The 23,363-nt window shown below is 43.0% G+C and overlaps 1 protein-coding gene across 3 annotated transcripts in view; it reads left to right on the top strand.

Annotated features, from left to right (window-relative positions):
• CRTC2 (CREB regulated transcription coactivator 2) overlaps positions 1-23,363 on the top strand; it is a 195,622-nt gene that overhangs the window by 74,990 nt on the left and 97,269 nt on the right. For all 3 annotated transcript variants that reach the window (XM_078668462.1, XM_078668460.1, XM_078668461.1), the window contains 3 exons: positions 545-648; positions 8,304-8,333; positions 10,262-10,344. In XM_078668462.1, the coding sequence (XP_078524588.1) occupies positions 545-648; positions 8,304-8,333; positions 10,262-10,344 (217 nt within the window). The remainder of the gene's footprint in view (positions 1-544; positions 649-8,303; positions 8,334-10,261; positions 10,345-23,363) is intronic.

The raw sequence follows: 23,363 nt of genomic DNA, 5'->3' as shown, positions 1-23,363 counted from the left end.
CTCCCATGTAACGGGCGTTGCCATAATCGATTCTGGAGAGAATCAAGGTCCCGACCACCGTTTTCCTCAGGGTTAAGGGGATAAACGGAAGGATTTTGTGCAAGTTTTTCAGTGTATAGAAACAAGCAGATGACACCTGATTCGTTTGTTGAGCAAATTTTAGATTGCTGTCAAACATGAAACCAAGGTTCCTGGCTTAGTTAAGGGAATGGGGCAGTTCCCAGCCTCAGTGGGCCACTCGGCCTAGAGTTTGAACGGAGTCCCTTATGCTTCAAACGTCCTTGTTGCAACACAGACACACAACCGGAAACATGATCACTACATCTTTTGAAGCCCAATATATGGACCTGGATTATTATTTGCCTATCTGCAGTGAAATATTGGGTCCAAATGTGGTGGAGAAGGGTCTCAAACTTGTGAATTGTATGTCTCCAACCTTTGAAATGTAAGTGTTTTGTTACTAAAATATTCAAGTGTGATTGGTTACTCATGTGTCTCAAGGCCACCATTTTGGTTTGTAATTAATGTCTTTCATTTAATCTAGAACAAATTCTGATTCCGCACTCCACACAAGCGTAATGAATCCTGGTCCCCAGGATGTGTACCACGGCTCTGCTCAAGGAGCAAACCTTCCAGGCCGGAAGAGTGGTGAGTAGACACTTGCTCCCATATTTTTAATGACAGTAAAATTATGTTTGTGAGAGATTTCCTCTCAGCTTTTGAAATATCTCTAGGCAGAGACCGGCTTTGGAGCCAGTCATGCAACTTTGTCACTGTGACAGCAGCAGCACTGTTGCTGGACGTTATGTTCTCGCTATAGCTATGTAGTTGCTCTTGCCACCTTACCTCCGTTCATTTTTTGTGGGTTACGCATAAGTCACATTGAGTCTTTGCTTATGTTTTGCTATTTTCAGTCACACTTCCATCTACACAGTCAAGCTTCAAACCCTACAAGGACTATAAATGGAGATGTTGTGGCACATCAGCTGGTTATCCATGTGGTGCCTGGGCTTGAACTCATCAATTGCTCCTTTTAATTATCTATACATTCAACATCAATGAGGGAGCGGTTTGTCAAGACATATATAGGCTTATCATAAATAAAAAGAATAGCCATCTCATGTTCCCTCGACAAAGGTGACATTTCAAGCTTCCCTCCTTATTCCCCAGGCCCACCTGCCCACAAAAGGATGAGGAGAAAATGTCGATGAATGTTCTCTTTGGAGTAAAGTGAATCAATTGCATGTTCCCAATATGATTCCATATAGCATGATTTCATTTTTTCTTAGCGCCTATGGCAAAGATCCAATCCTACAATATTGCCTCATTTACTAATCATTTCATTCGATTTAGAAAACAATTTAAATTACTTTTTATATCTCAGTAGTCTTGACAGGGGTTTTTACAGTAATGAATTCCCTATTTCATAAACTGTGGCCATATCCAGATATCTCCTTCTGTTTTGAATTGAGTAGAAATGAAATGCCATGTTCCCCGTAATAGTTTGACTTTTCCCTGTTAACAGTGTCCCCATAGACCTCAGAAAAATTAGGAATTAACTGCTCCAATGCTTTAATACTCCGCTCTGTACTATATTGTCTGTGTGTAAGATTAACTTCTTCCCGATTTACATTTTACAGTGAGTTTCCCCCTAAGTCTACTGCAGCTTAGGATGGGTGAACACCACCATTATTACTCATGTCTCTTGCTGCTTATTCTTGTAGGGCTTGTTTTTCAGCACTTATCCATCTTTGGTTCCTCTCACTTGACCTGCATATCTGTCTCTCACAAGGATTTGACCAGGTCCGGTATGAGGGGATTTTTTCTTTGCCTGTGACATGCTTTGAAACCAAAGGTTAGGGTGCCTCTAGCTGTGCAACATTTCTACCCTTAATGCGTTGTTGATTCTTAGCACTCTGTCCTCACGCTGAAGCACTCGATCCGCCAGTAGCTGTCTTGTTTCACAGAAGTTTTCACATTTAGTGTCTAGTCATGCCGTATCCATATTTATTTTATATAATGAATCCCAAATGGTGCTGTTATGCGGGATGAGGTTTTGTCTCAGTCACAAAACTTTCTTGCTGCTCCTTATACCACGAGACCCAAGACTGGGCACACTGTTTGCAATTAAAGCATCTCACGTAAAACACTGGGGCTATTGGTGAAAAATGTCTTAGCCACTGGCGCTTGCTCACTCTGAATTACTTTCCATTTCTCTCTGCCCTCTATAACACACAAGCCTAGGGAAAGCTATATGCAACTCAGACATAGTACTGCTCTATTAAGTTTAAGTTTTTATTATTATGCATAGTTAATTAAAACTGTTGCATACATTCATTTAACAGTAACATCAGTCACATTACATTAATACAATAAAAACAAAGAAAAAGTTTAAAATAACACATTTATATATGGGTGAAACTTTTAAGGTAATGTCAATAAGTGCATACATATGTCCCTAGCACAAATGGCAGTGAGTCTATTAAAGGCAGCTCCATAGGAAATTTCTTTTTAAACTGACGAAATGATCCCTTACTTCAAGTAGGCGACCTGCATCTGGTATTTATAGCATCCCGATTCCGTTGTGAGAGGCCGGTATTACAAGTTGGCACAAACAGTTCCCAAAGATGTAGCTTTTGCAGATAGGCTTTTCAGCTTTGTTGCAGTAAATGCAAAACCTTTTACGAGGCGGCAGTTTAGCTGTACTAAGGATGGATCGAAGTACAGCATTACTGTCTGCCTATAAGACCTGACACCATACTGATTGAAGAATTTCTTTAGAAACATTTTCCGTAGGTCTTTTAACTTCTCACTGAGGCATATGATGTGAACAAGATTTTCCATGCCTCTAGTGCATAATCGACAGGGCTGGTCTCCACCCCTTCTTTCTCAAAGTGGTAGAAGCAAGTTAATTACTCCGACTCCCAGGCGGAGCCTCAAGAATCTTTCCAAGGTTGCCGTTACCTGCCTTGAGATAGGGTTGGGGTTTGAGGACGTCATAGTTGTTTAACACAGCCCTGACCATGAGCTCATTTAGATATCGCATTCTTGTCCTCTATTGATGACATTAGTCTTGTTGTCTTGGTTACTAATTTCTTAAAGGCTGAGTTGCCCATTTAAGTGTTCCAGGCGTCTGCCAAGCCTAGTGTGTTGATGGACTCTTGAAGGTACACGTTGGCGGTCAGCTTTCCAGAACGTGAGAGCTCTACCCAAAGATAGTTGTTCAGAGTCCCCACTTCGGCCGCTCTTATTTTATGCCAGCGTTTTACAAAAGGCCGAATTCCAGCCTGATTTGAGCCGGTGAAACATATTTGGGAAGCTGGAAGATTGATCGATAGGCGGTTGCTATTGTGCTATCAAGAATTTCTGCGTCTCTGCCCATCAGCGATTCACTGCCATAATTGAGTGTGGGCTGCAGTTTTGCTCGCAAGACTTTTAGAAAAAGTTTGAGCATAAGGTTGGGCCTCATCAGTGAGGTGCAGTTTGAGTACCGTGGCACAATATACATTTGACCCACATCTGTGGGTACTCTTCACACTCAGGGTGTCATATTGGAGCACAATTGTGATGAGTGGAATGTTTGCAAAAGTCTCAGCCACTACCAGGTGCTTGGGCTGTATTCCAGTCCATCATGTTTTTGCCCTTTATGGTTTTCCAGAAAGGGAGCTGCAGTAAGCATCTCAAAGTTGATCCTGTACCATTAGCATGAACTGCTAGGTAGGGCCCATTCTAGATAGGCAAACAAGCAACCCCAGAGAGATTTTGGCCTTGTTGGGCATCATCAGCGAGGTCCAACTTGAGTCCTAAGGCACAGCGGGCGTGGGGCACAATGTCTAGGTTTACCAGTCACACTAAGTGCACCATATTAAGTCCATTGTTGTTTTGCACACTTTGCCACTGCAGATAAAGACCACTGATATGCGAATCAAAGCGGGGGGAATGGACCACACTACTGGCATCTCAGCAAAGGTTTATCATTGCATTCTGGTAAATACAATTCCTGATAATATCAGCAGCACTGAAGAAATGAAGTGTTCACCATCAGTTGGTGCAGCGTGTGAGGGTACTTATGGGCATTCTAGGATGCATGTTTCTGGGTGATTGCCTTCTTCAGCAGGGAGTAGCAGTTCTCTTTAAGGGTGCTTGAAATGCTGCTTGCAAGTCATCAGGTCAGTACCGTTTCCAAAGTGTGCAGATGCATTCCAAGGCTCATTAGTCTAATTACTGCAAGAGGAGCTTTGATATAGTTTGGGCTGGGAGAGAGGGCACATATTGCTGGCCACTCTGTAACACTTCTCCATTGCGTTCTGGTAAAGGCCGCTCATGATAATTTCAGTAACTCACAAGTTAAGGAAGAGATCACCCTTAGTAGGTGCAGCCACTGCTGGTGTTTATGTGCATTTCTGGACATGTGTTTATGGGTGATTGCCCTTCAGCAGGAAGTAATTGGCTCTTTAGGGCTTTTCAAGAGTTGCTAATGGCTTGGTTTCTCTTCTTTAAAGAATAACTCTGATGAGAATTGTAGCTCTTCCTGATGGTGCAGTATTTATACTATACCATATTAGCTGCAAACACTTCTTCTCATTGTCACCTGACAAATGTTACATTCAACAGTTTTCATTTCAGAAAGGCAAACAATGCATAAAGCCGATGTGTCCTTTCATAGTCACCCCACCCCCGCCCCCCACTATATGAGCATATATCCCAGCGAGCTGGCATCATGACAAAAACACAGTTGAGCTAAGCTTGGCCGAAGAAAAACAAACAAACCCACTTTACCCCTACAAAAATATTTAAAAGGGTGCCTGACTTAAAAAAAATATATGGTGGAGCAAAGAACCTTTCAAATGCAATGTTTATAAGAGAAGAATGTAGAAAGGGTAAAGTGCAGTGTTCAGTGATTCTTGCTCCACAGAGCAAGCAAATGAACTGAGGTTCACATACTCTTGCATCGTATGTTGGATTTCTGTGTGACCCAGTTGCCTGCACTTTTATCCTTTCAAAAGAGAGAATTTAAAGATATTTTGGGGCAGTTTATTGTTAAAACTTGTTTAAATAATTCTGAGTGGATTAAAAAATAAGAGATCACGAAATGTATGCAAGAAATGTCACTGACGGGCAAGGTTGATTCATTACCTATGTTTTCTGCATGAAGAGTGTTCTGCACATTAGGGAGGTCATTCTCTGTTGATTAAGATCAATGATGATCCTGTTATGTGAAAATATGTAACCAGTAATTGAGTTCATTCTGTCCGCTGGAGGTTGTTTATCACTCATAGCTTTATTATAGATTACAGTTTAGCTACTGTTGCACTAATTCTCTGGTGTGCCAATGTTGACATAACAATAATTTTCGCAACTGTTTTGCATGCTTTTTGTGTTCACATCAACCTGTCTCCACCCTTGTATTTTTTGTTTTCACTCCTCCAAGAACTAAGCTATACTTTTCTTGCAATATTAGTGTTGCACAAATAAAAATGTTTTAATAGCCTACTTTAGTTTCTGCATCATTGCGCCTTAGTCGTGGTGGGATATCGATTTTTAAACTGATACATGTTTAAAGTCACTGAAACCACAAAAGTCCTATACACGGTTTTACAGGGATGCTTCACAGTCCTGATTATTTGATAAATGCACTCGATAGGAAAGCTTAATGCAAGAGCTACCAAACCTACCTGACCCTACATTAGTATGATTTGACCAGTGCTCCTGAGTCTAGTAGGGGTATGCTCGTCCACCCCCACAATAGGGTGATTGATTGACACTTCATTTTAAACCAGTCCCCTCCCTCTCAAACAATTCCATATTTTCCCTTATCCTGGCTGTAGTCATCGTTGATGGTACATCTTCCTGAGGCAGAACGGCTTGAAAGCACTTTAACCACCACACTTTTTCTCTGGTCCACTCATCAATATATCCTCACAAGATAGCATTGGAAGAATAATGCCACATGACACTAAAAATGTTTTTTTAGATCTAGTATTTGGTAAAATGAATATGGCATTTTGCCACTGTAATCAAAACAGTTGTTAATACCATTGTTTTTCCGTATATTGAAGAGTGAAAGGAAGAGTTTTTCATGGGGTACTACGGCTTGTGACCTCCAAGTTCACAAAGATCTGTGCAGAGCATCTATTAATCCTCTAAGCAGTCACACCTTTTGGGATGGATGATAATTCATTTCAAGGTGTAGAACATCACAAAAGAATTGCAATCCATTCAGAGGAGAAGGTTGATACTTAATCATTTATTTAGTTTTGTGTAGGGCTGTCCCAGCTAGTAGTGCCACTACACTGTACATGGTCAAACAACAATACTTTTTTCAGAAAGAGATAAGGGGTCCATGTGTTCAGCTAAAAGGATACATTTAAAATGCGAAGAGCTTCAAGAAGTTCCTATTGTATGACAAACTGAAGATCCACATATTCTAAGAACTACCCCCTGTAACAGTAAACAAAAGAGACAAACTAAACTCAATTAAAAAGAAATTACAGGGAAAAGAGGGTAAATTATTGATAGAAACTTTTTCTCTTGGACCCTAACAGGGCTCAAAATATGCTATCTGTGCGGCCTTAATATTCCTGGATGTCTATTTTCCCTTTAATACCAATCAGCGGGGACAATACGTTTAAATGATACACCAGTTTCATCAGTTGATATTGTAGCAATGTTCCTCTTGAGGGGGATTCTCCTACTTTAGGGAGTTTCCGTTGATTGAAAACTGTGTGAAGTTAATTGTATATGAACCCAGGCATACAATTGAAAATAGTCCAGGCACACATTAGCACCATATCAGCAGTTCCAGGTACTTTTAATAATTGATGCTGCATCAGTACAGTGTTCTTCCTCACAAAGTTTTGGGGGGAAAAATGCCCGCAAGCAATTACAAGATTACATAGTCGAGTGGAGATTTTTTTGTATTTGTCGGCTTGGGTTACAGCCAAGCTCGTAACTTATTACACTTGACGTCCAAGAAAATTTTATTTTATGTGAAGAAAGAAATCTCACTCCAGTATTTATAGGCAACTATTATCATGTTCAACATTCAGATTCTCTGGATAGGTTCTGAAAACTTTCTCATGGTATCTGGATCAGCTGAAAATTCTTTTGTCTCCTTCATGGACATGGTCATTTGCGTCTCCTAAAATGACTAGCCTCTATCTAACATTTTGGCATATTCAGTGTTGATGCATGATTCTCCACTGTCCTCAACATGGTGTAACATGCAGCTGGATATAATCTGTGATGCGAAAGCAACCATAGCATCTTCTGCCAGTAATGCACAGAAATATATCCTGCGCATGGTAAATCATGCACCCAGCACTAAGTGGTAGGATGATATGTTTAGGCCAGTGGAAAGGGGAGAGGATTCTAATTGGGTGAGCAATTACTCCGCCAAAGTGAATCTCATGATGTTTGGTTCCAAACGCAAGCTGGGGACAATTACCATGACCGTTTTCAATTTCTTTACTAAGGAAGCATATTGAAAAGCATACAAAGAGATAATCAAAAACTTAGGCCACTATGTTATGGATTCACTTTTCATGAAAAGACACTATAATTGGATGCTGTCATTTCTGAATAAAACTAGAGTTCTTATTCCCATATTTCCTCTGCAGTGTCTCATATACAGGCCAAACAGCTGACCATTGCTACTGATTGTATGTTAATGCACCACTCAATGAATTCTGAAATAATCATGGAATGTAGGCTAGAGAGGCAACATAAGCCAATCCCTGTGCCAAGATTACTCTAGGAAGCTTAAAAATTCAGTTGTTTTAAATGAGCCCTGGGAACACAGCCAACCACTAGGTCAAGAGAGTTGCTGGAAAGAAAATACACTTACGAGTTTCATCAGCCCCTTATTGGTCGAACATGTTAATAATATTCAGAATTTAAAAACAGTCCTGACGTAAATAACTTTTGTTCTTGGGTGGTTCACAGGGCCATATCGATTTTGACTTTTTTGAAACCAAGTATCCAGTGAATTGGAAACATTAATATTTTATTCTCAAGTGAAATTAGGTAGTATTGGAGTGGTTATAAAGGGATCTAACAAGGCTTTATAAAATGTCAGAATGTATGTGGCTTCAGAATTTGATTTGAAAAGAAAGGCTTTGACTTTGGGTACATTTCTGAAGTCAGTGTAAAGAAGAATCCCCCATCTTCTATGCATTACAAAATAGTGGTTTTGTTATCCTTTTATGTTTTTAAAATCCTCATCACACTTTCCTTGGTTGGCGTTTTACTGCTGATGCTAGCTATATCATGCACCTCATAACTGGTTCTTTTTCTCCTTTCAGGTTTGCAGGATGAACTAATGGACAGCAAAGGTAAGGAAGGTCATGTAATGTATTTCTCCTTTTCTGCCGCAGCACAGGGATCATTCCTAAATTTTCTTCACTCTCCCACTGTCAGAATGAAGAGACTAGGGACACAAGTATCATTCCCGATGCACTGAATTTTCTCTTGCATTGAGTTGGTTGCTGAACCCTCCCTGCATTGCCTTTTTTGACAGAACCAACCAAGGCAACCAAAACCCACACTACATTGTCCAAACCCAGTCAACGTAAACATGTGCTGCTACCTGGGAGCATTGAACGCTCCCCTTTGCTGCATAGGCAAATTGGACACTCCTGTATACTTCCCTGTCATACTGTGCTGCCTGGCACCCTGAGCCCTGTGCAGCACATCCTGGCACATGAGTCATCTTTTGTATTGCTTTTGGCCACTGTAAACCCTCTGCACTGGGACGCTGAATTCTGCTGTGCGGTGGCTTAGGGTTCTGAACTCTTGTCAACACAACAAGAAACACTGAAACCTTCCATACACTGCACAGACACAGTAAATCCTTCCAGATACTGCCTTGGCACACACGAAAACCTACTCGGTCCTTGCATAATAGGCTACCCAGACACATTGTGCCCCGTATTTACCTGACTGCTGTCTCAGTACACCGAACTTTACCTTCCATCCCTTGCACAACGATCAGTCCTGTGTGACAGCCAGCACCCTGATCACTCTCCTCTGCTGTTATGATAGATCGACTTTCCATTATGCTACCCTCGCAAATATAACCCCCATTTTTGCTCTCCTGACACTCACAACTTTCTACGGTGCTACCAGGGTAAACTGAGTTTTCCTTCTCCTGAAACACTAAACCGTCCCCTTTGCTGCCCTGGTACACTGAAAATGTTCTTTATACTGCCCTGACATCCCGATCTCACTCCTGTGGTGCCCTGGAATCCCGAACATTCCTTTGTGCTTCTCTTAAACAACTTTCCTCTGTTATTCTGTGGCACACAACACTTATCCATGTGCTCTCCTGGTAACCAAAGCCCTCACCCATGCTGCCCTTATATATTGACCCCGATCCTCCCTTTACCACTGTGGTACACTAAACCTTTCCAGGAGCTGCTATGGGTCAACCCCTCTCCCATGCTACCCTGGCAAAAGGCTAAATATAGAGGTTATGTCTTGACTGTATGTGCAGAAAAGCTACGGATCTCCCTGTGTTTATCACTAAAAAGACATTTTTCTGCTACTTCTCCACTTTCTAAAGCTGCGCTACCACCTCGTGCCTCTAGACCATGTGCACTGCAATAATATATTGTAGCACATAGCAAGGATAGCCATGCGTTATAAAATAAAAAATATTTACATACCATAATACAACAACTCCATACTGTACTGTCATAGCACATTGACAGTGAACCATAGTGTACCTAGTGTTCTGGCAAGGATAGAAAAGTTAGACTGATTTCATGGAGAGAAATATCATCGGTAGCTTTTGCCTGTTATGTGAAGCACCAAGGAAATTGAGCATATGGCATGATGTCCACTCTCACCAAGCTTAGTGGGCATTCAATACCCTCTGTATCCTTAAGAAGTGCTTCTGAATAAGCCACCTTTGTTCTTTATTAGGGCAGATCTGCAAAGCCTGCTTCCAAGGCAGATGCTCTAAGTCCCCCCTTTGGACGTCATTTATTTTACATAATCACCATTAAAAAAATGGATAAAAAATAGCAGTAATGGCACGTTTCTTTTCTGTGCCTTTGAACAAAAATATGATTTTAACAAACAACCTCAGCACCTAAAGCTCCACAGCCACTGCCTCTAAATCCTTGGTCCTGAAGATACCATGTGCTAGGCAGCGTTTCCTAGTTACCTGTTGTCTCTTCTAATGAGCATGCAGCTGCCATCCCTTGAGGGATGCTGTTGGTGTGTCGCACCACTTATGGTTATCTTTTTACCTCCCCAGTGTTCCCATTCCCAGTGCCGTCCATCGAGGAGGCAATCCTACAGGAAAGCAAACACTTGTTAAAGCCTTGGGATGCTAAGAAGGTGAGTGTCTCAGTGGCAGCTGTAAATCATAACATTCCCACTTCTTCTAAAGCTGGCCTAAGTTAAACATGTTTATATTTCTCTTGCTGGTTGGTTGTGATTGTGCATTCAGTCAGGACTAGATCTTGAGTTTAGCAGTTGAAAGCATACATTGCAGTATTAGTCTACCTGTCTATTGTATCTACTTCTTTTTGTATCTCATTCTCTCTATCATATATATATATATATATATATATATATATATATATGTGTGTGTGTGTGTGTGTGTGTATATCCATGTGTATATATATATATATATATATATATATATATATGTGTGTGTGTGTGTATATATATATATATGTGTGTGTATATGTGTATATATATATATATGTGTGTGTATATGTGTATATATATATATGTGTGTGTGTATGTATATATATATATATATATATATATATATATATATATATATATATATATATATATGTTTTACCTATTCTATATCCTATTTCACATATATTATTTATGCAATTGCTCTGTCTTCCTTCACCTATTTTACCCATCTGAGATCTCGGTCTTTATTTATGACATTTGAAAGTGTGCTGTACAGAATTCACAATATCTAGGTGCTGGATTTAAGATGTATATTACATGTAGTTGGTACTGGTGAAGATGGAAGGGGTGGGAGGCAGTCTGGACAAATACAATTCAAAGATATGTTAACTACAGATATTTTTTTTTATATACATAGCCTGTGCTTGTTTGATTTCAGAGGAATGGCATTTCAAAATATTGGGCTAATTGCTCTAACCATTGCCTGTTCTTTGTTGCAAATGTGATTATTAGTTCAATTAGTTAGTTGACTGTTGACAACTTTCAGAATCTTAAGTGTACTCTTATTCTTTTTCTAAGTAAGGTTTTCTTAGCCCACTCCATAATGGCACTTCCATATGAGAACATGGTCTTAAACTTAATTGTTTCTACAGCAAATAGGTAATGTTATGACTTCAGACTTGGCTAGGTTGTGGCATTATTTTTGTTAATTTTTTTGTACTTGGCCAATCCATGTTTTTTATCACACCAAAGTGAATGCCATTGATGCAATATTTAGTACAAAATGGGGTAGTGATGGACGGAGCATCTGAACCAATCTAACACTCACACCCAGTCAACAGATCTGAGTTTAATCCATCACCGTTCTTTAGCCCACTCTGCCACCCCATCTCAGACATGGCCATATGCAAATCAGTCTGACCCTGTGCCTCATGGGAACAGTCCAGCCCGAACTGCCAAGCCATACCTTCCCTGGACCGGACTCAAGCTTCCTAGGACCGGTTTCTGGCATTACAGCGGTCTTCAGCCAGGCTTGCTTGAATCCAGTGGCAAAGTGAGCACGGGACTCACGTTTGAGCATACCCTGCCAACTTATGGCGAACAAAGCAGTACAAAAGGGGGTGGTGATGGACGGAGCATCTGAACCAATAAAACACTCACACCCAGTCAACAGATCTGAGTTTAATCCATCACCGTTCTTTAGCCCACTCTGCCACCCCAGCTCAGACATGGCCATATGCAAATCAGTCTGACCCTGTGCCTCATGTGAACAGTCCATCCCGAACTGCCAAGCCATGCCTTCCCTGGACCGGACTCAAGCTTCCTAGGACCAGTTTCTGGCATTACAGCCGTCTTCAGCCAGGCTTGCTTGAATCCAGTGGCAAAGTGAGCAAGGGACTCACGTCTGAGCATACCCTGCCAACTTATGGCGAACAAAGCAGTACAAAAGGGGGTGGTGATGGACGGAGCATCTGAACCAATCAAGCACTCGCACCCAGTCAACAGATCTGAGTTTAATCCATCACCGTTCTTTAGCCCACTCTGCCACCCCAGCTCAGACATGGCCATATGCAAATCAGTCTGACCCTGTGCCTCATGTGAACAGTCCATCCCGAACTGCCAAGCCATGCCTTCCCTGGACCGGACTCAAGCTTCCTAGGACCAGTTTCTGGCATTACAGCCGTCTTCAGCCAGGCTTGCTTGAATCCAGTGGCAAAGTGAGCAAGGGACTCACGTCTGAGCATACCCTGCCAACTTATGGCGAACAAAGCAGTACAAAAGGGGGTGGTGATGGACGGAGCATCTGAACCAATCAAGCACTCACACCCAGTCAACAGATCTGAGTTTAATCCATCACCGTTCTTTAGCCCACTCTGCCACCCCAGCTCAGACATGGCCATATGCAAATCAGTCTGACCCTGTGCCTCATGGGAACAGTCCAGCCCGAACTGCCAAGCCTTCCCTGGACTGGACTCAAGCTTCCTAGGACCAGTTTCTTTCATTACAGCCGTCTTCAGCCAGGCTTGATTTAGCTCAATGCCTACATCGATTAACGTAGGTTAGCAAGGTAATGTGAATTGTTCTAACCGTGTTATTTTGAAAGTGTTTTTGCCCCTGCATTTATTTGTGGAATTTACATTATCTTTGCATCAATAATATTCTTTGCTGTTGAGCAACGCTCCAGTTAAAGACCTAAGAAAGATAGGAAGACTGAGTAGACATATGTATTTATTCCATATTTTCCATATTTTAAGAGGACCTAGTCTCATTGAGTTGTAATCAGGTTGCGGCCATCCATTGCTGGTTCTTATTTAAATATTTTCCAGGACTTCATATTGACTTAAGGCTCTATTGATCAGTGAAATTGGTGCATCCTCTTCATAGAAGGCAAAAGCTAGTGTTACGTCTAATACAATAAGAAAATAGTCTCTAAGGGACATGATTTGATAGCTACAAGGACCCTTATTAATTTGTACTTGTTGGTATTTAAAATTTTCACAACTGCACATTGGGCTTTCTATTTCTCAAAAAAGGATTCAAACATGTTCCAATGCTTGTAGAAATATATTGGCCTTGTGACCTCCTCACACAAATGTAGAACTTGTTCCACTGTTTCTTCGCTAAGGTCTGGAGAATATCTATTAGTGAACACGTGGTTTATCAACCATGGATTCATTCATTTAAGACAGTGACTGATTCCATTCAATGCCTGGACTTGAAACTTGATTGCTTTTGTTCATTTGGGTGGAGTTTTATTTCAGATGTACTTGCAGCTCATTGACTGCAAACTTTTGAAGTCACTAGTAAATTGGTGGGAGTCTGGTATAATGGAGGAATTTATTAACTGTAGTGTTTTTATTGCTTTATTTGCAAGAATTTCATCCTTCTATAAGTAATGTATTATCTTGAAACCAAAAAAGAAAACCTTTGTCTGCACTGGCTTATGGTACGCTGCCTTCAATAATTTTCAGTGAGACAAAAGTGGTGCCAACAGAAGCTGTGTTAATGGAGAAACCGCCTGGGAGATGGTATTTAACACTTTAGTCTCTTGAATAACACAATCTTCTACTGCACTCTGCCTAACAACAATAAGTGTCCAAAAAAGGTCTTAGCTTTCCAATTTATTTCTCCATCTGATATCAAGAAAATATATATTTATTGTTGAACTGGTTTAATATTCAGGGCCTAAAATACCTATTCTCTATTGTGGCAAATCAGAGTGCATAAAGAGCAGAGTTAGGCTCTGAAAGCTCTGCACATGTATGGCACTTCATACCCGGTATGGAGCTTTATTACCATAGCTTGAATACGATTGTATTGTTGAGCACTTTAAATCGTTAGCTTGGAGTCTGAACAAAAATATTGAAAATTGTATTCAACACTTTGGATTAGATATGGAACTTTGACATGCTTTAGAAAGCGGACTCTGAGCAACTTTACTTTTTTGATACTCCGTTTGGAATTTAAGTGTGAGCACTGTGTTGGAGGACTTCTGAACTACTTTGCATCCACTAAAGCTGGTGAACCACACACATATGAGGTCCCTCCAGTGGTGACACTACTTACAGTGGTTTCAGCATTGGAGTGTTCTGACAGATATGATCATTGTTTATTGGGAAGCAAAGTGAGCTCTTCAGTCATGGTCAGTGATGAAGCAAGAGATAGTTCTGTCTGCCTCGACCAGCAGCGAAGGGGTAATGGATGCCTCCTCCCTCAAGTGAGAAGCACATCTAGGCTTCCTGGAATTCAAAGGTCTTTGGTTTCTCCAAAGGAGCAGAGATGCCCACATCAGTCTGTTCAAACTCTTAAGTGATCTGTCTAGCTTTAAAAGTGTTCCTTCCCTCCTTCGCAGGCTGTCGGAGAAGGAACTTATTTACAAATACACTCGCTATGTGCGGTGCCAACGAAACACGGGGACTCAAGCTCATAGGTTCTGGCTGGTGATCCACTGTCTCATTGATGACTTTTTATGTAAACGAGATATACTATGTAGAAAGTCCAGGTGACCCTTCCTTACAGGGCTTAAATTAATAATCCCAAATGCTCTTGTTTGTGGTAGTGCGGATGAGCAGTTTAGGCTGATCAGAGGGTAGTGTCAATGCAATTGTTGAACACACAGAGTCAATAAATGAGACCATACACTCCAGAAGAAACTCAACACCAATTTATTTTTACACCAAGAACTTCGATATTGGATAAGTACTTTTTGTAATAGTACTTTTGACAGGTAAGTAAAAATGTCACTTAATTGCTTTTTTACACAGTTATAATTTCGTATAGGGAAAAAGCCATGTACCGCATGCGGTAATTTGCAAACAGTTCTCTGGGGTCCCCTTTAGTATTTAATTTGCTAGGGGGCCTAGGTCCAAAATACCACCAGCAATTCAAGTTTACCTGCCCTGTAATGTCTGGGTGCAGAAGGTCTGGGAGGATTGGTAGCCTTGCGCACTACACCATGAGAAAGGTGCGGGCCACCTAGAAACAGGCTGCAGAGGGGGAACTTGGATACAAGTTCTGGGAGCTCCTAACGGGCGGTGGGGGGGGTCTCGGTTCATGGGGGTCCTGGGAGTTGGAGAGCACCTTTGGTTATCTTGGTCCCGGGCCTGGGAGCAGAGGGTTTTGGTCAGCTTGTGCCTGTGCATCAAAGGCACCCACAGTTAGACCTGCAAAGGGGGACAAATCAGGATAGCTGTGCCACTCTCAGTGCTGACTGCTGCGAAGTTGATGTCCCTTTTCAGCTGCTCAGTCTCTGCGGCGTTGGAGTCTGGAGTGGACTCAAACAAGCTTTGGTTGTTACAAGGGGGTTGGTGCATGTCCACTCCAATTGGTCCTGGGTAGGGAGACAGATCTGACCTATAGGGGCAGAGTGACCTCTTCCTGTGCTGCTGCTGCATAGTTGTACCCGGTTAACAGCAAAACGGTAAACCGGGCGATGCAGTCGTTGGCTGCAGGGAAGTGGCATCTCCACTTCAAGGGAAATACTGGCGGCTTGGCGTAGTCCTGGAGGCCCTCTGAGGCTTTTGGAAGATGCACAGCTCTGCATGACGAGTGGTGTTGTCGCAATAGTCTGGACAGGAGCAGGTAGGCAGGCAGGGTTTGGCACCAGAAGTCCTCCAGCCATCCACAGTTCTTGCTTCTTTGGCTCTGAGTTCCTGGTGTCAGGGGCCACCTAAATACTTAATTTAGAGGCTTTAAGGGGTGTGAAGGGTAGTATCCGATGGGCTATTTACCCCTGGGGGTCACTGCACCCTCTATATTGTATTGTACTGTAATTGCATTTATATAGCGCTAACTATCCCTGACGATGTGTGGAAGGGGCTTTTCAGCAAGTAGCACGCTACTACGGCACCCATAAAAGATTAGTGGTGAATTAGCATAGTGAAAATATGGAAGTAATTTGAGTGGTAGATATGATAGTCATTTGTTTCGAATTAGAAGGATAGTGGTATATGGCCATTTCCTGTGGGGAGTGGGCATAACCCTGTCCCAGAATTCCTATTTCTATCAAAATGGTGGAACCCTTCTTTTGTGGGGCATATCATACAGTCCTCCTTAGGGGTGCAACTGGCCTGGTAGTGCATCTCGCCTGCTATCATAGCTAATTTCCCACCTGTCCTGGTGCCAAATGTGCCAAAGGGCAGGGAGTGGCATCTGCCAGGTCTGGGGGAAGTTGGGGTCTCGTATCAAAGGCGGCATGGACTTTGAAGTCCCTGGCCTTGGTATGCAGACTCACTAGCCATCCTGTTGGAGAAGGTGTGAACACCTTCCTCCGGAGCAGGCATCTTTTCTGGCCTGAGAGAGCACATGCTGTTACCTGCGAGGGGTCAGAAACATGTCTGTGGTGACAGGCTGGACAATACTGATCAGCCAGCACACTAAGAGGCTGGTAGGTTCCTCAGGAGGCACCTCTAAGGTGCCCTCTGGGTGCATGTTTTAATAAATCCATTACTTGCATCAGTATGGATTTATTAAGACCAGGTGTTTATAGACACACCATAGGTTTCAGTGAAGCCATCATGTAGCTGGGGAAGTCATAATGACCAGTGCTCAGTACATACTTAAGATGGATTACTTGCTCAATTGTACTTTCTAGCAATTGAACTAGACAGTACTGGGAGATCTCTGCTAATGCAGGTAGGTCCTCACATGTAATATAATGTGCCCTGCCTTAGGACTGCTGAAGGGGTGACTTATATATACTGCATGCACTGTCTATGGGTGTGGCACACAGGGTGTATGCCACGTTGTGTTTTCACATTTTTCTGCACCATTTCATGCAGCCTGCAATGGCAGTCTGCATGAGTTTTGTGGTCGGTCCTTGAGATTGGCACAACCAATGCTGCAGCCCGTATGGACCCTCTTTAGTACCCATGCCACAGGTACCAGGGGTGCAATTTACTAGGGACTTACAAGGGTGCTATGGTTCTTGCCAATCGGAAAACAATTGCAGTTACCTTATTTTAGGGAAAGAAAACCTGCCCTGTGGACCTGGTTAGCAGTAACCCAGTGCACTTAAGTCGAAACTCCATCAAATACTGGGCAAAACGTTGGGGTATCAGATCATAGAGTGGCACCTTCCTACACCGACTGTTTTGCTTTATTATGTTTCCACAAAATCTAACCTTAAGGCACACCTTCTATCTGACAGGGATCATCCCACCCCACTATGCTTTCAGTGGCGTAGCTTCAAGGTGTGTTTGGGGTGTTACACCCCCTTCCCCTATAAATGTATTTTCTGGAAATTAGTTGGGTACAAGTGCTTTCAGCTGGGTATGAGAGGAGTCTGTCAGATTTCACAAGGAACGTTTACATACATACAGACAAAACGCATACAGACACTCTTCCTCACACTGTTTTAAAAGTCTTCAAAAGTGTTGGTTATTTGACCGCATATTGTGTTTTCAATCTCCTAGTACCCCATCCATCCGTATTATTCTCCATTTCCACTGACCCTAAAGCCTCTCTCATGCCCCCTCCAGTCTTAGGGACCAAGCTACACCCCTGTATGTGTTTCCACCTATCTCATTAATTCCTAGGGTTCTGGGGACGATGCTTCATAGATGATGTGCAGGGCTCTGAAAGTATGGTACTTGTGTCTAATGCATCTTTGTGCCTTCCCCCGTCCTCTTCCAATTAGGCAAGACCTCCTCTCGCATTTGGAGAGGCTGGTCTTGCACCGAACCTCCAGAGCCTTCACCTTTATGCGCAGAGATGGAGCATGGCAACTTGAATACAGTCAACTTACCACTGAAGGTGGTGGACGTCACTTTGTCAGCACACTGTCCCACAAAATTTGCACATTCTGGATGTTGGTTCTGTGTTGCTTCTTGGTGCAACAGGAAGGGCATAGATTATTTTAAGGTGCATGTTTCAGGTGTTCTCTTAAACCTGTAAAGGTCTTTATGTGAGCATAGTTAAAGGTTATTTGTCACCCCTTTTAGAGCCTTTTTGTTTACTTGATCACACTCCATTGTTTAAATCACTGATAAATGAAAATGTAACTATGAACTTTCTTGAAGGATTGACGTACATTTTTCCTTATTCAACATTCTTAGTGGAACTTCTGGTCTAATATACGAACAATAGATTTGGTAAAAGAGGTCGCAAGTTGTGCAGCAACGTGGTAAACATGCCCCTTCCAAACACCTGATTCAGACTTTGATCAGAAACCCAAATTGGATTAGGTTACGGAATCACAATTTTTGGTTTGGTGGTACCCAATACCCTTATTTGCAGTTGCAAGTAGCCTGATTCTGCGGAATGGGGCATTTGTAACTGAAAAAGGGCTGTGTGAACCTGGCCCTTAATTTTTTGAGTGGCACCTTGCATTAACAAAAACGGAACGGAGAGTTTTCAAACCCAAAGCCCCCAGAGACTTGCCGCCCAGTGACCAGAGCACCCTCGTTGAAACGTCCGCCCTGCTGCTGCATCCAGGCTGAGTCCTCCTGCTGCCGCACTGCAAATCCATCAGCGGCAGCAGTAGAGAGAAACTCGCCTTCCCAGGGGGCCGTGACAGCGCGCAGAGGAGCGCATCATCTACAAGCGCCAGGCGGCGCTACAAAACGGGGGCAAGCCCGGCCATCCAGGCACCTTGCATTAACAAAAACGGAACGGAGAGTTTTCAAACCCAAAGCCCCCAGAGACTTGCCGCCCAGTGACCAGAGCACCCTCGTTGAAACGTCCGCCCTGCTGCTGCATCCAGGCTGAGTCCTCCTGCTGCCGCACTGCAAATCCATCAGCGGCAGCAGTAGAGAGAAACTCGCCTTCCCAGGGGGCCGTGACAGCGCGCAGAGGAGCGCATCATCTACAAGCGCCAGGCGGCGCTACAAAACGGGGGCAAGCCCGGCCATCCAGGCACCTTGCATTAACAAAAACGGAACGGAGAGTTTTCAAACCCAAAGCCCCCAGAGACTTGCCGCCCAGTGACCAGAGCACCCTCGTTGAAACGTCCGCCCTGCTGCTGCATCCAGGCTGAGTCCTCCTGCTGCCGCACTGCAAATCCATCAGCGGCAGCAGTAGAGAGAAACTCGCCTTCCCAGGGGGCCGTGACAGCGCGCAGAGGAGCGCATCATCTACAAGCGCCAGGCGGCGCTACAAAACGGGGGCAAGCCCGGCCATCCTGGCACCTTGCATTAACAAAAACGGAACGGAGAGTTTTCAAACCCAAAGCCCCCAGAGACTTGCCGCCCAGTGACCAGAGCACCCTCGTTGAAACGTCCGCCCTGCTGCTGCATCCAGGCTGAGTCCTCCTGCTGCCGCACTGCAAATCCATCAGCGGCAGCAGTAGAGAGAAACTCGCCTTCCCAGGGGGCCGTGACAGCGCGCAGAGGAGCGCATCATCTACAAGCGCCAGGCGGCGCTACAAAACGGGGGCAAGCCCGCAACGCGGGACGCGAGCGGGACGGCCGGACGAAGCCCGGACAAAGGGCGGGCCGTCTGTGGCCGTCCGAGGACGTAGAGGTCGGGTTGGGTCCCACCCCTTAACATCTAAGCCATCCAAACAAGTAGGACATTGATTTTTCTTTATATCTACCGTTATTACCTACCTCGTCCTACTGTACATCTTGGGAATATCAGTAGACATTCACTGTCTGTCATTTGAGATCCACAGGTAACTATACCTAACTGTTACAATTTAACAACTTACAATATGACCACGAGAGGCAGCAGAAGTAAGACAGCTGCGGGAACAGCGGCTGTTCTAGGGCCAATAGACAGCTTCATAACCAGAACATATGACGCCATTGACCTTAGCATCTCACTTCTACAGCGAAGAGTATCACAAGATCTGAGTATCGCCAAACGCTCCTCTCTAGGAAACATCAAATTTGCTACAACTCCTGGCAAATCTAACACAACCAACTCAGTAACCATCCAGGAAACTCAAAATAACCTCTGCATATTGACAAATGAGGTTGATCTTTCTGTGTCAGACACCTCTACTAATTGTGATTTAAGCACAGACCTAGAGAGATCCCCAGCGCTTAACGTGGCTTTAACATCCGAAATTGTGGACGATACACAAGTAAATGACTTAACTCATACACAAGGGGGAGCTATTCCGAAATCAATTAACCAACTGACTCTGGCTGCCCCTGGGCCTCAAAAGAATAATCATCGTGGGAGACAGCAGAAAAGAAAAAAGACATCCAATCAAACACATCAACCCTCAGGGATCTCACATATAAATGTAGGAGAGGAACATAGGGACAAGCAAGAAACCACCATAGGCAGCGATCACCTGATTGAGCGAATAGGGGACCTTCTCAGTATTTACCTGTCACCAGTCGAAACTAGACTTGCTCGACTGGAAAAACAAATTGGAGAACTAATATCCCTAAACACTAAACTCGTACCTACTGTGCCTCAAAACACTATAGCACCCCGAAATTCTAAAACAAATAGTAGTAAAGCAAATATCTCCCAACCAAAACCGAACCTTACTTCAGCAACTGTCCCGAAACAGAACCCCCCTAGCAATAATTTAATAGCTGCAAATAAATCTCCAACATCCAACAGCATGTCTGCTACTCCTAATACGAACATCCAACCAACTAACCAGCTAGCAAATTCCCATGTACCACCTCAACAAGGATCACAGATATCTACGCAATCTAATCACATGGCTGCAAACATTCAACAGCCAAAGACACCGTATGAACAACCATACAGGTCACGGCAGATCCCTAAACGCATTACCCTCCCCCCTGAATGTGGAGCCTACGTAATCGTATTGGTAAACGTACCAACTCTCAAACAAGAACAGAGTGAAACTACATCATCCCTGAAAAACAAAATAATACACTGGTTAAGTCTAAACTGTAGCTTTCCAATAGAATGCGCCGGGGAAATCTCCCACACTCAAAGAGTAGGCTGGATAGGCCCCCTACGGAAAAAATTCGAGGGGGACTGTGTAGCGATTACTTTTAGAAATCCTCAGTGGGCCGAAAAGACACTAGCTAAAGCTCCCCCACCATCTACATGGGAATTTAATACAACTCTTCTCCCATTGGGCTACTTCTACAGGCACTTACTAAATACAAACAATAACATCTTCTCTAACCCTATGAATGTGTTCCCAAAAGAGCCCTTTCCTTCCGATTCTTTTCTTTCCACTCCATTCCAGAATCCTAAATTTCTTTATCCAACAGGTTCGGTACAGTGGCACCAGAGTCAAACACTCATACCTCCCGCCATTCATCCCTATCTCTCTGAAATCTCTTATCGAGAGAATGGAGACAGCCGATGGAGGCAGGCGGCCTTACCGCTAGCCACTCCTTATAATATTCCGACCCACAACAGGTTTAATGCTCTCTCTGGGCTAGATTTTAACGACTGACTCCCCGACTCACATTCGAACAGAGAACACTCACAACCCTCTAATACAGAGATGACTCTACCATCTATAACATGTATTATCCCTGAAAAAAAGCCAACCCAGTCTACTTTAACTCCTGATATAGCTAACTGTCCAATAGCAAAACATCATAAGATAGATGCTTTGGTAACGGAGCTACTGGCCTCCGCTACCCAGGAGGCTGCAGATCTGACATCTGATATAAGCAATGCTGCTGACCCCACACCAAATACCGTGCAGATCCATCTCATATTTTGGAATATTGCAGGCCTTTCTGCAAAAAAGACAAACCCTGATTTCCTGAGACAGATCAATTTGAGCGGTTGTATCTGCCTTCAGGAAACTTGGGCTATAACTCCAATACACATGGTGGGCTTTAAAACTTATTGGTCACCTGCAAAGAAATCAATTTCTGGCAGAAACAGTGGAGGTTTGGTTACCTATATTACAAACACCCTTCCTCTGGATGAGGTACTCCCCCTAAGACTCGATGTGAACTTTCAGATCATAGTAATAAAGGTCACTAAACAAAGACTTTATCTAATTGTCAATTTCTATAATAATCTATCTGAGGTAGACATGATTTCTCTTCTCCCAGAGATTTCGGCAATTCTACAAGAACAACGTACAAAATATATTAAACAGACACTCACAGTAATCTGGGGAGGAGATTTCAATCTTCACCTATGTATTAACAGCAATAACAATAAATGTGGGATTAGTAACGAGGCTGACGTAAATCTCACGCATTTCACGCACTCCAATGTGGGGGAAATAATGACTGAACTCATGGCTGAATTAGATCTCAGCTTCGCTAATGAAATAAAAACTCCACCTGTCTCTTTCCAGCCCACATTTAATGGAAGAGGTCTAACAAGCCTTATAGACTTTATACTAATCACAACATCCGCAGGACGTGCCATAGAAGAATTTGAGGTCCTTAAAAATCCTTTGAGTGACCATTTTCCAATAGCTATGGGCCTTGCCGAAATAAAAATAAATAAATTATATGATACCATGACCGCCTTAAACCAACGTGAGCTAGCATTAGGCTCCTTGAACGGCTATACACTAAAGTGGGGTAGTATTGATAAGGAAACAACAACCAGAAAAATAGTCACACACAATCAAGTTGACATTATAAACTGCCTGGACCCCACTACACAACCAAGGGAAGTTATAAAGAGCTTCCTGGTAATCCTAAAAAGTATACAAAAGGAACTAACCAGGAGGTATAAATTAAACCCTAACACAAAGAAAGGCTGGTTCAACACAGCATGCACAAAAGCATCTTCATCGTTAAAGAAAGCCCTGAATAGTGACCATAGGGACAAAGTCAAAATTAGTAGACTTAGAAAGGAGTACACGGTTGCCCTAAATAATAGGAAAAAAGAATTAAAAGCCGAACTATGGTTCCGCCTTACCCAAAGCTCAGAACTAAAAGACAGTACTACGTTCTGGCAAGTAGTCCGTTCCCCATTTCTAATAGATAAAGACAATTCCCCCTCTATTGATGTAGCAATAAGTGAACAAGAATGGGTGAGACACTTTACAAAAGTCTTCGCTAAGGACCAGATAGAAGACATAGACCAACCTGAACCTACGGTACACATCATTTACCCAATAAATCTTCAGCTCTCTCATGAAGAGGTTCAAAAAGCTTTAAAATCCTCAAAAACAGCAAAAGCCCCTGGACCGGACGGCGTTCCCGTCGATATTTTCAAACACCTTCCAGATTTATGGACTCCCCTATTAACCAACGTCCTCAATGCCACTACTGAAGTGGGCCTTCTAGATTCTTGGAGAACATCGACGTTGGTACCAATATTCAAAAAAGGAGATCGAA

This window comes from Lissotriton helveticus, chromosome 12 (genome assembly GCF_964261635.1).
Source record: "Lissotriton helveticus chromosome 12, aLisHel1.1, whole genome shotgun sequence".
Lineage (NCBI taxonomy): Eukaryota > Metazoa > Chordata > Amphibia > Caudata > Salamandridae > Lissotriton > Lissotriton helveticus.
The sequence above is the reverse complement of the archived record's forward strand: the minus strand, read 5'-3'. Positions and strand labels throughout refer to the sequence as shown.